At 39.2% G+C, this 14919-nt stretch overlaps 2 protein-coding genes and 2 non-coding genes across 9 annotated transcripts in view; 1 reads left to right on the forward strand and 3 right to left on the reverse strand.

The window, feature by feature from the left end:
• Positions 1-1917: 1917 nt before the first annotated feature.
• rpl37 (ribosomal protein L37) lies at positions 1918-6287 on the reverse strand. Its single transcript, XM_023408622.2, has 4 exons — positions 6181-6287; positions 4778-4913; positions 4241-4325; positions 1918-2027 (listed from the first exon to the last, which is right to left on the reverse strand). The coding sequence occupies exons 1-4, from the start codon at positions 6181-6183 to the stop codon at positions 1958-1960; spliced, it is 294 nt and encodes a 97-aa protein (XP_023264390.1). The 5' UTR covers positions 6184-6287; the 3' UTR covers positions 1918-1957.
• Positions 3250-3328, reverse strand: LOC111656826 (small nucleolar RNA SNORD72). Its single transcript, XR_002760899.1, has one exon. It is a non-coding gene; the product is annotated as a small nucleolar RNA SNORD72 (small nucleolar RNA).
• On the reverse strand, positions 4994-5073 carry LOC111656827 (small nucleolar RNA SNORD72). The gene has a single exon (XR_002760900.1). It is a non-coding gene; the product is annotated as a small nucleolar RNA SNORD72 (small nucleolar RNA).
• A 1871-nt stretch (positions 6288-8158) lies between the features above and the next one.
• Positions 8159-14919, forward strand: part of st8sia5 (ST8 alpha-N-acetyl-neuraminide alpha-2,8-sialyltransferase 5) — a 15830-nt gene continuing 9069 nt past the window's right edge. Inside the window, exons 1-3 of one of the 6 annotated variants that reach the window (XM_023408637.2) lie at positions 8159-8883; positions 14221-14328; positions 14643-14738. In XM_023408637.2, coding sequence (XP_023264405.1) covers positions 8738-8883; positions 14221-14328; positions 14643-14738 — 350 coding nt within the window. In that variant the 5' untranslated portion in view covers positions 8159-8737. The remainder of the gene's footprint in view (positions 8884-14220; positions 14329-14642; positions 14739-14919) is intronic. The other 5 variants (XM_023408638.2, XM_023408639.2, XM_023408640.2 and 2 more) reach the window with 5 other exon arrangements.

The following is a 14919-nucleotide window of genomic DNA, read 5'->3' on the forward strand; positions in this document are numbered from 1 at the left end:
TCAGGACTGCATGGATGTAATGGATGACATCAACTCCAACCCTGGAGCTTAAGAAACCTATGAAAGTTATATTATGTACTTGAATAATGTAATGTAAAGTTTTTTTTCACAAATACTTGCTGGTCACTGAGAGTTTTGCTTTGGAAATAGTGTAATTTTGAATTTTATTTAAGTTATTTGTACATTTTCATTGCCATAATACGGTTCTACAACGACTTAAGTTACGGTGGGCACACACACAATGTAAGGAAATGATGTCCGATTACTATTTCATTATTTTCCCTTTAACATGAACAAAGAGTATCTTCATATATCAAGACATGACAAACCCAGTGTGCAAGTATGCACTAAACCTACAACTGCAGACAAAAAATGTACATACTTAAAGCTTAAACTCAAAGATTTTGATTTATATTATTTCTATAAAAGCAACATCCATAGCAACCATATCAACAGTACAGAAAATAAACAGAGAAGCTGTGGTGGCGCTGGCAGAAGCACATGTAAAAGCCAACATATCACCTTCACAGAGGTGGAGAGTATTTTGGCAGCACGGAGGAGAAACCCTGAAGCGGTACCAAGAGGTATGTTGGGAAATGCTGCTGTAAGAAACCCTGCAGGCTTATCTGTGATTGAAGTCATACTCCTCCACCTCATAGTGAGGTTGCGAAACATGTTAGACTCACCAGATCATCCAACAAAAGTAAACAGTTTCACTGGATGACATTGTAGAGCGTCACCAGGAACGAGAGAAAACCCTTGAAGGCATAATTTGCCAGTTCAGTGAGTCTTATGACACATTTTGTTTTCCCATCAACCAGCACACTTATTTTAAATGTTGCCTGAAATCAAAAGTCTTGGATAAATGTTTGAGGTCACTGCACTGCAGGGAAATTAATGCTCATCTCACTGATTTCAGCTTGAATCTTTGGTGCACCTGAGAAAATAAAGCTAAGCATCTCTTTTTTCGATATGTAGTTAATCTGCAAAATTCCCACTCCTAAACATTTCCACCGCCTGTCAATGCTGGTTTTCTTCAATGTGGTGGTCTACTCCGACATTTCCCAGCTTCGACCATAAAATTTGAACTTTTAACTCATTTGTAAACCGACTTCCCTACACTCATCATCTAAGAAATTTCAGTATTGTTTGGCCCCTTCTAAATATTTACACTTGTTTTGTTTTGATGACATGGAAACTGCTGCTCTGCCTTTAAGGCTGCAGATTGAAATTTATCTTTCAGCTGCCCTTTTACTAAGTGAGGTAGGAAGGGGTGCCTGTCTGTTGCAGGGCCCCTCTTCAGTCCTGTATCTTGGATGCAAATGCTGTTCTGTCTCCAAAGAACTGTTTGCCCAATACACTGGTATTTAGACAATCTTGTACTCTGAACTGTATTCACCACTTAAGGACTTTAAGGTGTTATTGCTTCCTCATTAGCCAGAGGCAAAGTAATGAATTAGCAAATATGTGGCATATTTAATGTAAAACAATCAAATAAATTAAATGTTCATTAGATGCACTTGTATTGATGCTCGTGTGATATCAGTGAGACACTGCTTGAAACTTCCTACGTCATTCTCATGAAGATTGAAAGATTTCTTCTACAGAAAGGTTAAGTTTTAGTAGTGTGTTTTTAGTGTGAAATATATGATAGGTCAGACTTCCACGGTGGGTGATTGTAAGAAGACCTCCAACATTAATACAAAGGCTCATATTTCTGAAAACACCTTTTATTTCATCTGTGTTCTTAGTTTTGACACAACATTATAAACTTGAGATTTGCACAAATGAACCAAGTGGGAATGAAGTCTTACACCATGTGTATATTAAATCTGTTGATGACACCAATCATGACCTCTGTCTTTGGCCATCACTGGCTAGACAATGAGGCTAAAAGATCAAGAGACAAGACTGAAACTTGTTTAACATCACATTTATTTAACCAAAAATGTGTCTTTTAGGATGAGCTGGAGGCGGCCACTGCAGCACGTCTGGGTTTGGGAGTGGTGCCTTCCCGGAAACCATTCCTGAAAAATACATAAGGGAGAGTGGAAAAAAAAGAAAAAAGGATTGAAGCAGAATCATTGGGTAATTAGCGTTATCTCAAGGTTAATCTGATGAAAAAGTATGTATGTTATTCCACATTTAGACAGGTTTATCAACAAATGTGCTAAAAGCTTTACTTTATCCCACTGTGTACCATCTGCTGCAAGCTGGTTATCCAACTAGCAAGGTAAATGACTAAGGTTACTACAGTTGTTGAGAGCTGATGATTAATTCTTAACAGTAAATATTTCTCCTGAAGTTTGGACAGGAGGATTTACAGGAAATCTGTGGCATCTTGGCACAAATAACACTGATGTTGACCAATACTGTTTTTTTTGGGTAAACAAACAGATGCTGGCATTTCTGTTGAGACGTGTTGAGACACAGAAGTATCCCAGTTAAGCACTAAAGCAGGCGCGCCTGATGTCAGCACCTTGGAACCATCACTGTTGACTGAAATAAAGGCATTTTCATTTCAAATTACACCTGTGATGAACATGTCTGAAAATCCGCCCTGAAAGTTGTTTGCACAATTACATAGAGATTGACCTGGCTTTTTCATTGTAGCACTACCGTGTGTTGTATGTTTCAGGCCACTAACACCCAGACTTTTAGTCCTATTTAAAACAAACTGAACTGCTATATGGGTGAGTTTTTGCTGGTCATTTACCTTTATTCATTCTGTACAATGGCATAACAGCTATAATATGTATTCCAATTTGAATGCCAATATAAGTAAGTAATAAAATTTAGTAGATTAAACAGGCATTTTGCTGACAGGAACTCAAAGCCCTGCTTCAGCTACCATCTGGGCCTGTGTTGCCAGGTTGGACCAACCAAAAATAAAAAGCCAAATCAGTGCCTGCAACCTGCCACATCTCCCTGACTATTTAGTTTTTATACTATTTAGAGTTATAAAATAAGTGTTAGCTGTTACATCAGCACTCATATGAACAGCTGTAAGATTTTACAAGTCTCATCACAGCTGTAACAATCTTAATTGGAATAGGAACAAAGTTTTAACTGTGTAGTGACAAAGTGAGACGTCATTAGGTTTTGACAGTCAGTTTATCATTATTGCATGTGGAGCTGATTCCACCGAACTTGACGCCAAATTAACGCAAACCATTTTTCCTGTACAATTTAATAAAAAGTCTGGCAATTCCCGTGTCCCAATTTAATGTCACTGCTCTCGTCTTACAATGCTTACCTCAGAGAAAATTCTGATATCATTTTAGTTCATTTGTTCAGACATTTTTTTTTTCACCATCATTGGTAAGCAGCAGTGACTTATAACAAGTCAGACGAGTTAGTAGCAGAATAACAATATTGTATTGGCAAAAGCACAAACTGCATTTCTCTGCCAATACTGTTATATTTTGGTAAGCCTGGAAATTTTGATTATGACACATACCAGACTCTTAGTCACTGCTGGGCTTAAAGGACTTTGAATATGGACATTAACTTTCTATTTACCCTGCTTTCTGATTATTCTGGTGATCTAATGAAATTTTGTCCTAAATGATGAAAAATAATAAAAATGCCTACTTGCATTGTGGATAGGCCATATTACCACAGTTTTGAGTGTACAGCCTCACGTTTATTGTCTCCCAGTAGTTCAGTAATGACATTTTTCTTTTTTTTGTTAATACATGCTTAAAATTGTTGGATAGTTTCCCCCAAACCACAGTTTTCATGATGTAATGTCAAGAACAACAATGAGGATCATATGTTAATACAATCCCACATTTCTTATTTACATTTCACATCATGACTAGTTTCAAGTAAGATGCAGGGATCTTGCTTGTATTCCCAGCTTGGAAAATGTTAACACAACTAAACAGATCCAATGTTTGTAGATCCAGTTGATACATCAAAACAATTTCCTACAAATCAGGTTTTACTAGTGTTTATCATGTCTTAACATTTATAGGAGTGTTTTCAAGCAAACAAGTTTTCGCTGTGGCCCTTGAATGAGTTCAACAAGTTGGTAATTCAAAGTATTAGCATCACGATGACATTTCACTATTTGTATTACTGATGCCGAGGCAATAAAAAAAAAAAACAGCCTTTCTGGCAGAGTCCACTAACCCTGAACTGAAGTACAGACGGCAAGCTGATTTTTATAGCCGCATTAGCACTGAACTGGCAGCACAGCTAATTTAGCGGAGCCTATTCCATCAAAACATCATACCTGAATCTGCGGTAGACAACCTTCAGGTGTCTCAGACGGCCGGTCCCAGTGGTGTTCCTCCTCTTGGCCTTAGCGCTCCAGTTGTCTAAAAAACAAAAACACCTGTATGCATCAAGGCAGCCTGGCTATTCACATCACTGCAGAGCTGGATTAATACATCTCATGGTCATACTGCTCAAGGTATTTAACATTTCCTAATCTGAACCCAGATAATTGACAATGAATGGATGGATTAAGAAATTTCTTATACACCCATCCAACTGTCATTACTAACAACAGAGAGTAAGAGAATATTTAAGACTTTTGTAAATCAAATATACTTTAATACCTAGTAATGCCTGCTTTTTTTCCTCAAACTTTAAGACCTGCAAATGCTCTGCAAGCTCAATGTGTTTATGCATCATTTAAAGAAAATTGTAGCTATACCAAGCAATTCTCATGCATGTTTACTTTCCAATTTTACGTTCAACACAATCGCATGCAATGTTTTCATTGAAAAGACAGTGCCTTATCAAAAGACATCGGTAAGTGACTTACACTTTCTCTTGCGCTTCTCAGGGTAGCCACACTTGCCGCAGGTGGACTTCTGCAGGTGATAGGCCTTGGACCCACAGCGACGGCACAGGGTGTGCGTCTTGTTCCGGCGTTTACCGAAAGATGATGTCCCCTTCGTCTGAATAAAGATAAGACACTACAGCTCAGGAACAATTCCCTTAAAAAAAGAAAACTTCAGTACAAGTTAAAGCTCTGATGGTCTTGTCTCAGTTAGGAAGAATGAATCACAGAAAGTCATTTGTTCAGACATTTGTGTTTGAAGACATCACTGACAAGACTCGGGCTCAGGTGGCAGCAATAACCACTTGATGCTGGTTGTGAGGAATACAATACTGAATACTATTGCCTCAGTGTTAACAAAACTGTTGAATTGAATTTCAGTTCATGACCACCACAGTAAGACTATCCAGCAATATGGCTGAGGACTTCTGTATGTAATTTAAAGAAAAGTACAAGTTGTACACAACAGCAGGTCTTTGCCGGGTTTGAAACTGGAATAAAACCAAACATTGTTGCCATACATTCAAGTTTCTTGGTGAGAAGATTATTTTATTCATTACAATTTTTAACTGGGAATATAATGCCAAATAGCTGTATCTTAACTTTTAGTGATACACACATTTTAAACCAAACAAGTAGCGGGATTGCAGTTCAATCAAGCATACTGTCATATTGAGCAATGAATGACTGGATAGCAGATCTGGTACTGGACACAGAAAAGATATTTCAGAAAGAATTAAGTTTGTCTTGTTCAGTCTTTATCATTGTATTAGCACTAACCACGACATGTGGACATATTTCTCATAACCTGTCTGTGTTTATCTTCCCATGTTGTAGGCCTATGTATTTGTAATGTGTGTATGTGAGTATAAGCGGTGTGGATTAACAGTAATTGAGGGTACTTGTAATTGTTGATGTGGGATATAGTTGCAAATAAATTTTAAGAATAGTTTCCCTGTGTCCACACTGACTTATAGGAGACACATGAAGTAACTAGCCGGGTATGCTAGCCGCTATGGAGAAGCTAGTTAGCCATTTTATAGCAGACCACTACCTTTACAAAGTGAACCACTCAAATTCGACTTTAATCAATTAACGGCTACAACAAAAACTGTTTAAACTAGTATTAACGTTATCCGGTTTTCTCCCGGGTGAATTAAACCTTATCTGTACACTGAGCCTCAGTGCTAACTTCAGCAAATAACCGCTGAACGGAAGCAACAGAATCAATGTTAATGTTTATTAAAATGAAACTTCAGCGCAAAAATACTTCATCCGAACGGTAACAATGTTAATCCGACAACGAAACACCCTTAGTTCACGTTAGATATACGCCACATTTAACAGATGTTTGCAGATTTCTGTCTGACAGCGTTGCATCTTACCATTTTCGTCCGGTGGCTAAGGGAAAAGAGGCCGGAAGAGGGGCTGGCGCTGCATCAAATTACATCCGTGCGGCTTCCGGTGTAACACAGAAACGTGACCCTCTTTAATTTGTTTCCCCTTCGAATGCCTGTATGTAGGCCCATTTGACGTTTTTAAAAGTTCGCCTTCATTTGCACAGAAAGTGTTTTATCTATACTATTTTTATTATGACAGAATACAGAGCATGCACCACCAAACTGTATTAAATATAGGCTATTATATGGCATTTTAATGATACAAAGTTGTTTATTAGAAGTAAAAAAATACAAATTACCAAATTAAAATATTTTTTGGGTCCCCACCACACATTGCATGAAAAATATAAAGTTTTAATTGAAATGTTGAACATAATTATAGATTTACAATCCATCTTAAATATATTTTTAAAAAGGTGTTTGCAGCTGAGAGAAAAGCTGTTGGGATGAGGGCCAGGGCATGGTGCTGGCGGACTGCCCCAATCATTTTAGGAGCAAGTTACTGGCCCAACTGAAGTTCGATTGACATTTAAGTGTAAAATGGTGTGTGAAACCAAAAATCTTGTTGATAGTCACCTTAAACAGGTTTTATTAATTTTGGGGCCCTGTCTTTGTGACTGATCTGTGTGTCAAAATCTAGACTTTTGCTGGTGGCATTGTGCTTATATCATGGGGCTTTTGGGCCAAACATAATGCTGTCCTGTGTAGTATGGTCATGGTCATGGGATGATGGCCTGGTCATGAGGGAGCTCAAATCAGGAACTTGGAGTAGAATTGCTGCTCCTTTCTGTGGAAAGGAGTCATCAAATTTACATGCTTCCATTTGGAGATAATCTGTGCATGTCCAACTGGGAACAGCCTTAGGAAAGACCCAGAACATGCTGGCGGAACAACATATCCCATCTGGCCTGGGAGCGACTCAGCTCCCAAGAGCCATGCATGGATCGAGAGGAGGATATCTAGGCTACTTTGCTCAGCCTGCAATACAACCTGGACCCAACAGGCTAAATGGAGGAAAATAGACTGATATGGAGAATAGATTGCAGATTACTTTAAAATAACAAAGATGTGTATCCTTTGCACAATATTGTACATATCAGTGAAATCCTGGTAAAATTTTTAGTGGTGAGGTCAATAGATTTGCAAAGGTGTTCACTGATTCAGGTCAGACCAGATATACATGTTTCAAGAGAGTCTGACATGATCATATATGGGTCAAGAAAGAAAAGACATTCATTTTACTCCTAATTTGATGCTGAATGATCCGGTTGTGAAACACTAGCGACACTGTCTGTTGCAATAACTGAAATTAAGGAGATCTCTAAAAAGATGCTGATATCAGCAAACACAGAGGACTAGTCTGAGGACTCGGACAATAAAGCATCCTTGATCTGAAGGACAGTCCATTTCTGAGCAGCCATGTGAAGGGGTCAGTCAGGTACTTCTTCTGTCACATCCACCTCTGACTCTGCTGCTTGTGGCACTGTTAATGCATGCTGCTAAAGCAGCCCAGACTGTATTACATAGGCTTTGATGTTATGATCAAACGGCTGCCAAAGTGGACACTGGCAGTGGTTAAGCTCTGAGAAGGGGCTGCAGTCATGTATCAGGGTTTGGTTTCCCACAATGTTGTTGGGACGGTTTGAAAATGTCACTGTTTCACACTGAAACTGCTGAGCAGAAAATAGGTAGCCTACATTTGACATGAACGCTTGGACATAAAACCAGCAGAGATAACACTGCAAGAAATACTCATGTGCATTAGTGTTGCAATCATATCAGGTATGAAGAAATGAGGATGGCTTTTAATTGGATAATCTTTACATTTTAGTGACAGACTATGTTTTTTAGAGGTGAATTGTGCTGTTGAAGATATGGTGAGTGCGCAGGTGAAGGAGACCATGACCTTGGGTTTTGGCTGATCATCTGAATGAAACGCGGCGCGCCCCCGGCTGCCAGGCTGAGAAAAGGCGCATCCTCCTCCTTTTACATTTCAGTCACGCAGCTTTGCTCAGATTTGAGATGAAGCGAGGGGTACGTTTTTTTCCCGGTCGCAGCTCGCATCAGTAATTTAAAGAATTAAAAAAAGAGCGTGCTTGGCATCGATGCCATTTCGTTGTCTGTGTAAACATTCCTGGACAAACAGCCATTTGATTTTGACGTTATTTTTGGATGATCTGGATTGCTTTCTGCCGCACCTCGTCGAGACGAGTAGCGCATGATATCCGATAAAATTAAGAGTTTCCCTCGGGACATTTCATGTTTTTCCACTCGTCCGTTTACAAAAATATTTAGCATATATAGGATTAATTGTGGCAGAATTGGATAAAGGGCTATTCATGGTTTGTACTAATTGAGATCACAGCTGGCAATACATTGCGATGCTTATCATCCAATAGCAATGATGCGATGGCGTGAGAGCAGTGAAATAGCTCAGTAAGGTGATGGACAATGTCCAGTCCAGCGGGCACAAGACAGCTGCGCTCCTGGTCCTGAATGCAGCGGAGAGAGACACCTAACCTGGTGTCACCGTCTGCGCCGGATGCTGCGCCGAAGAATGGGATACTCCGACCCATCGTCGGGTAAAGATATACTCGGCAATCGATCTCTTTGTTTCATATTTATTTGCGCATTTGGACTTGTCACACTATTGCAACAGATTCTATATGGGAAGAACTACATTAAGAGGTAAGTGTTGATTATTTCTGTTCAGTCGCCATTAACAATAGGCAATTAAAGCGCAGGCCCTGCTGTTTGTAAGAGTTGTCCACACTGTAATGATAATATTCAGATTTAAAACGCATGCCTTCATAGTCGTTTTGTGTGAGGTTAATTGCTTAGTTTCGATCCCAATTAATGACTGAATGGTGAAAGATAAATAATGAATGATAAATTGATAAACTGCTCGGTATAAATGGGAGTAGTCCAGATGAACTAGGCTACATGTCGGGAACTACATGGGGAAAACAAGCTTTAATGGCTGAAAAGAACAATAGCAATTAACCATCCATCTTTTTTCCCAGTGGCATAGAAACAATTTCCATTGGATTTATTTTTTTGATATTTTCTGAAAATGAAGCATCACATTCATACCATACACAGTGCCCCAGCTGTGTATGGTAATGTTTTCCCTTTCTTTTTCCAAAGATCTTTATTTGATTTTCTGTTTCAGCCTTCTTCTTGACTGGTCGTAGCCTACATCTTACAGAGGCATCAGATTATCATAATGCAACTGAAAGCCATTGGAGCTGATGATGATAACAGATAGCAATATGGTTAGGATGATGTGTATTTCTTATTGGTCCCTGTTAAATAAATCATTTTTTCTTTACCAGGCTGCACTCAGTGCACACACAGCCACTGCAGAGCCAAGATTTATAATACCTCTGCTATAGTATTTAAATCCCTGATAGGGGTTCTTGAGCTGAATCCTGGTTTGCACTCATCTAAAACAATTTAAACACCCATTTGTTTACTAAATTGCAGTCCCCTTCCCTTTATATTTGGAGAAAATTTTCAGTGTGAGACGAGCAGATGCTGAGAAGCCGGGATGTTTGATCTTTAGGTGGTTTATGAAGAACACCAAAATCTCACCAAAAAGAAACAATCAGAAAACTTTATCCCCCACCTCCAGATATCTTACAGACAGCACATATATGCTTACTTCAAAGCAAACATATATGTGCTGCAATCTGAGAGCTCCTCACATCTATCCCCTCCCCTGCCACCCTGCTGGGCTGGTCTGGATACTCAATGTGGATTCATGGCATCCTGACCTAAGATGCATGAATCCAGACCCAACACACACACACACACACATACCTAACACCTTTCCTCGCCTGTGCCCTCACTTTGCTCCTAGCGCTCAAACCTAGGAGAGAGGGGGAACAAGCCACACAACAGAAACCACTGGGCTCAGCGGCAGCCATTTTGCTACAGTCTGTCTGCACACACACCTCAGTGCAAGTGGGGGAGAGAGGGGAAGGAGACAGAGAGAGTGAGAGACCAAGAGATAGTGATGAAATGAATGTGTTTGCATGTGTGTGTGTGTGTGTGTGAAGCAGAACGAGAGAGAAGAGAGAGAAGAGAGAGAAGACGTCATCTTATGACATCTCTCCTGGCATAAACAATTAGAAGTCTTTGGTTGTTGTCCACGTGGGTTCGACCACACCCAGCCTCTTCCCCAGCCCAGGGAACATGTTGGCAGGACATTCATCATGTGCTCGTGTTCCAGGGCAACACAGAAAAAGAAACTGCTGCAGCAGAGGAGACATTTGGGTGCTTAGATTGAGAGAGGAATCTTAGGGTGTAATCGTTTAGCTATATAATAATAATAATGACCAAGGGGCAAAGGGTTCTCCTCTAAATGTATGAGGGTGCCAATTAAGTGCAAATTAAAAAAATCTGACCATAAATCTGGCCATTGAGTTTCTGTGGAGTTGCAATATGGTCTTGCATGAATCAGCTCGCTCCCTTGCCTGTCTTCAATGACATCAAGACGGAGTTGTGGAGAATGTAGGACAGTAAAATGGCAGTGCAAGAACACGGAGGGAGCTTATTAAAGGATCACAATGAGTGACACACTTCCGTGATGGCAGACATATTAACTTTCAACTCTATTTGACTTGAACAGAGTGATATCTAAAAATATTCTCAGCTAGAGAGAGGAATACCAAAGGCTCCAAGTTGGAGGGGGCTGGTTAGTAATCATCCAGAAAGTAGTGGCTTTGCAGTTGAGTACATGTGGTTGCAACAGATAATTTTCTTCATTACCAATTCATTATTTCAATTATGACAATCTATAAAACATCACAAAATTATTTAAAATGTCACAAAATTCCCAGAGGACATACTGACATCTACAAACGTCCTCTTTTTGTCTGACTCACAGTCCAAACCAAAATCTAAATTCAGTTTACAATGATATAGAGCAAGTAAAGTCCTCACATCTGAGAAGCTGGGACCAGCAAATATTTGCCATTTCTGCTTAATAAATGTTGTAAATGATTGTTTAATTCAATCAGCCAATCAAGAAATCTAATTTGAGCACTAATTGGTTCACCAGATTCCATTTAAGAAATGAGCCTTTATTGGTGCCTTATGTAAGTGGGCTGTGTCTGAGCAGCTTTCTGTGTGTGTGTGTTTTTTTCTAATGCGAATATCTTGATTCTAGTACATAACGGCACATTGTTCATAATTTATAAGTCACATCGCTTCGACTATTTACAGAAGTGATTCCTTGTTAAAAACGAATTGAAAAAGGAAACAAGAAAGAGATCGAGAGGAGATCACATCTGCTAATTTCCTGTTTTGAAGTACGACAATGAAGGACAATGAAGTACCTATCAAACTTACAAAGCCCTTAAGTATTACAGGAAATACCTCTGGGCATACAGTACTAAATGGTCATCTAGATCAATGTTCCTGGTCTACCCTAAAAACCCAAGTCAAGGAATCCAATATTACAAAACTCCTTACTGCTTTCAAGTCCCATTAACAATGCTCGAGGGCAGAATCAAAGCTCATTAGTGCTTCAGAACAACTTTGTGCCTGTTGTTTGCCCAATCTAATGCTTAGATTACTGTCTGAGTTGTCCTCATAATTGAGTCAATGGGAGATAAATGGGCTCTTCGCATTTGAAGAAGCCCATCCAAGACATTAAATTGATCTGTGAGTCAGATGAAGTAACATGAGATTGATTTCAGTTTAATTGGTGGTCACAATATTGGAAAATATCAGTACTGTATAACTTTTATGTGCTGTTGATCAACCCACAGCATTTTAGATAGAAAATCAAGCCTCAGAAGCATTTTTGTGGCAATTAAGATCTATGTTAGATAAATACAGGCTAGATTACGCTGCTGTGATTAGCTGTTCAGTATAAAAGACATCTGTCCTATTTCAGGCACTTGTCCTAAAGCGAGGCACAAACATCCCTCTGATTTTTAGAGTGTTCTGTTCTGCAGCCAGTTGCAATGTGTTATTGAGATGTTGAAGTGGCACTCGGAGAAGCCAAATGTGCCTGCACATCAGTATTGACATGAGTACTCTGTGATGAATGCTCGATCACATTATGCACCCAGAAAGGCTTTTAGGGTTCAATCTCCCCCGATGAAACACCCACAGAGCACTCACAGAAATGAGTCACACATGAATACTTGCATAATAATCAGTCAGATAATAGGAGAAGTTGCACACCCACAGATATGTGGATGTATGGAATGTAATTAGTCTGTTCACAAATCCTTTAATATGCTAATTTATTAAATTTTAAAGGATCAATCTGGTGATACTCTATATTTTTCTTATTCTTATTCTTACAAATCTCAATAAAAGACCATAACCAATAACTGAATGATTTATACCCAGCCTATAGCTTCCTCTGTGCAATTAACCTCAATATTTGTCCAAAAACTATTAAAAACATCAATGATCCAGACTGCTGCACTGGGTTGCATGAGCCTTCATAATAATGAACATGGGAACTGTAGTTTATTTTGAGTCAAACCTCACATACACTGTCCCGCTGCAGTAAATACTAGCTAACTACTCTGTTGCTGAAAATAACCTCTAACAAATAGACAGTTTACTCCTGTTTGAGTAACATCCGTTAAAGACTACAATGCCCAGCTGCTTTATGAAATGACTCTGCTTTTTTAAAAATGAAACTGTATTCATGAAACTGTATTTGTGACCTGTTTTTAAAGGAGCTATTTGTAAGTTTTGCTAATGCTACATAGCCAACATTAGCATTAACTGATTTTTACTTACTAGTCTACAAGAAAAATTGCAAGTTCATGATCAAACGTAATTCCTTTACTCACCAAGAGCTGTCTCCAGCGGTGGAAAGTAACCCTCTTGTTTTGCGTCTAATTCTATCACTTCTTTTCTTCATCTGAAGTTAGCATGCTAACCAGCATAGGTTGAAAGAACACAATGGCTTATAGAAAGACTGGTAAGTAAACAGCTGTTCATGCTAATGTTGGCTATGTACCAATAGCAAAACTTACAATAGGTCCTTTGAAGATTGGAATTATTGAGAGATGGTTATAAGCATTGTTGGTTTTGGTCTTTTCATGGGATTTGTTGACAGTCACAAAAATATAGAATATTGCGTCATTCAACTCAAATTACATATGTTTAAGGGCTTGATAACAGTTTCCCCTTGTTCTCTCTTGAGGAGACTAAACCCCAAAAAGTACTCTGAACCAATGCCCCTCATATCTTTGGATTTAGTTGCTTTCCTCGCAAAGATGTGACAACCACTGGCACCAAATGGCCTCCTCTGACTTTGATGGTTACAGCAAAAATTGATGCAGAACTCCACTGGATCATCTTTTTTTGTCAAGGCACAGGCTTGATATTTAACGTTTTTAGACTCCAAGTCCAGGTCCAAGTTGAGATAACTCTGAATTCCTTCATCTTGGTTAATTTCTTAGAATTGACAAAGCTCCGCCAGAGCCAGAGATGATATAAACTAACTGTTTTCACAGGCTGAATAACACTTAACACGTATAAATCTCTCTTATCAGTAATATTTGGCTGAAGAGATGGTCTAAATTGGCTTTTTTTATAGTATCTACACTTGGCAAATCTGTTGGCATCTCTTCCTCAGAAGTGATTTGACATTTGCAGTAACATTGGCTGCAATTATTGTTCCTCTCTTAAATCACTGTGACTTTAATATATTGAATTACAAGTCTAACACTCCTGCATGCCAATATTGCAGAGTGTAAATGTTTGAATCACACTCAGAAGAGTGGCAACAGCCCAGCAGAGCATAAATTAACCATTCAAACCATAGTGTCATTAACTGAAAATCCATTCTAACCATGTCTGATGTCACATTCTGACTGTTTTTCTTGAGCCAAAAAGCTGCTCCCCCTTTAATGTATATGTGTATGTGTGTGCATGAATGTGCAATTCTGAGTTCTGTGAGTGAACACATGGGCTTGGTTGTATGTGTTTGACATTTGCACAATAAGCACAATAAATCCCAAATAAACTGACTCATTTTCTTACTAGTGCGCAACAGTTTAGCCGACTCAAAGGGGACGAGACAGGAAATTGGACCGGTCCTGTTAATTTCTCGGATGACGGATCTCTGAAGCCTGCCAGAAATGGAAGGAAAAGGTACCTTTCCAGCGTGACTGACTGCACAACACCTCTGAGAAAAGAGAGTGTGAGAGACAGACAGATAGAATGAAAGAAAACACAAGTTTCAAATTCATCATATTGGTGGCCCAGCCCTGCATGTGTGGACTGGGATGCTGTTACGCCCACCAGTCTCCTCAGATGCTGTAGAAAAAAAAAGCCGCAGCACATTTACACTCTTTTTTCTGTACTTGTTTTGAAACCTGCAGGTTTAGGAAGTTAGCAGGGGTGGTGATGTCACACACATTACATCACACATTTAACTCTAACTTAACCTGTCTGCATGTTGACAGATGTTTCCGTCAGAATTTTCAGCCAGATTCACAGCTCTCCGTAATAGTCACACCCTGCCTAGCCGATATTAAGAAGAAAAAAAAACGCTCTCAAAGGTAGGCCAGTTTGAAGGCATTTTTAGTATTTTCACAGAAACCCAAGAATGCCTCTTTCTTTTTCATTAGTCTCAAGGGTATAAACTCTCATATTTTTTCAGTGGTGGTTGCACTTCAGATTTGCTCTTGCATGTTGTCTGATCCTGTCCACCTCGACCCCAGATCCCTAAACCACCCCCCA

This window comes from Seriola lalandi, unplaced genomic scaffold (genome assembly GCF_002814215.2).
Source record: "Seriola lalandi dorsalis isolate HSWRI2012SDOR001 ecotype SW California unplaced genomic scaffold, Sedor1 jcf7180002054370, whole genome shotgun sequence".
Taxonomy (NCBI): Eukaryota; Metazoa; Chordata; class Actinopteri; order Carangiformes; family Carangidae; genus Seriola; species Seriola lalandi.

Excerpts from the sequence above, each read along its gene's own strand:
- rpl37 (XM_023408622.2), bottom strand. Across the intron at positions 4,326-4,777 it reads TGAGAAGCGCAAGAGAAAGT|ACAACTGGAGCGCTAAGGCC; the intron begins GTAAGTCACTTA and ends TTTGTTTTTTAG. Across the intron at positions 2,028-4,240 it reads GTTGTCTACCGCAGATTCAG|GAATGGTTTCCGGGAAGGCA; the intron begins GTATGATGTTTT and ends TGTATTTTTCAG.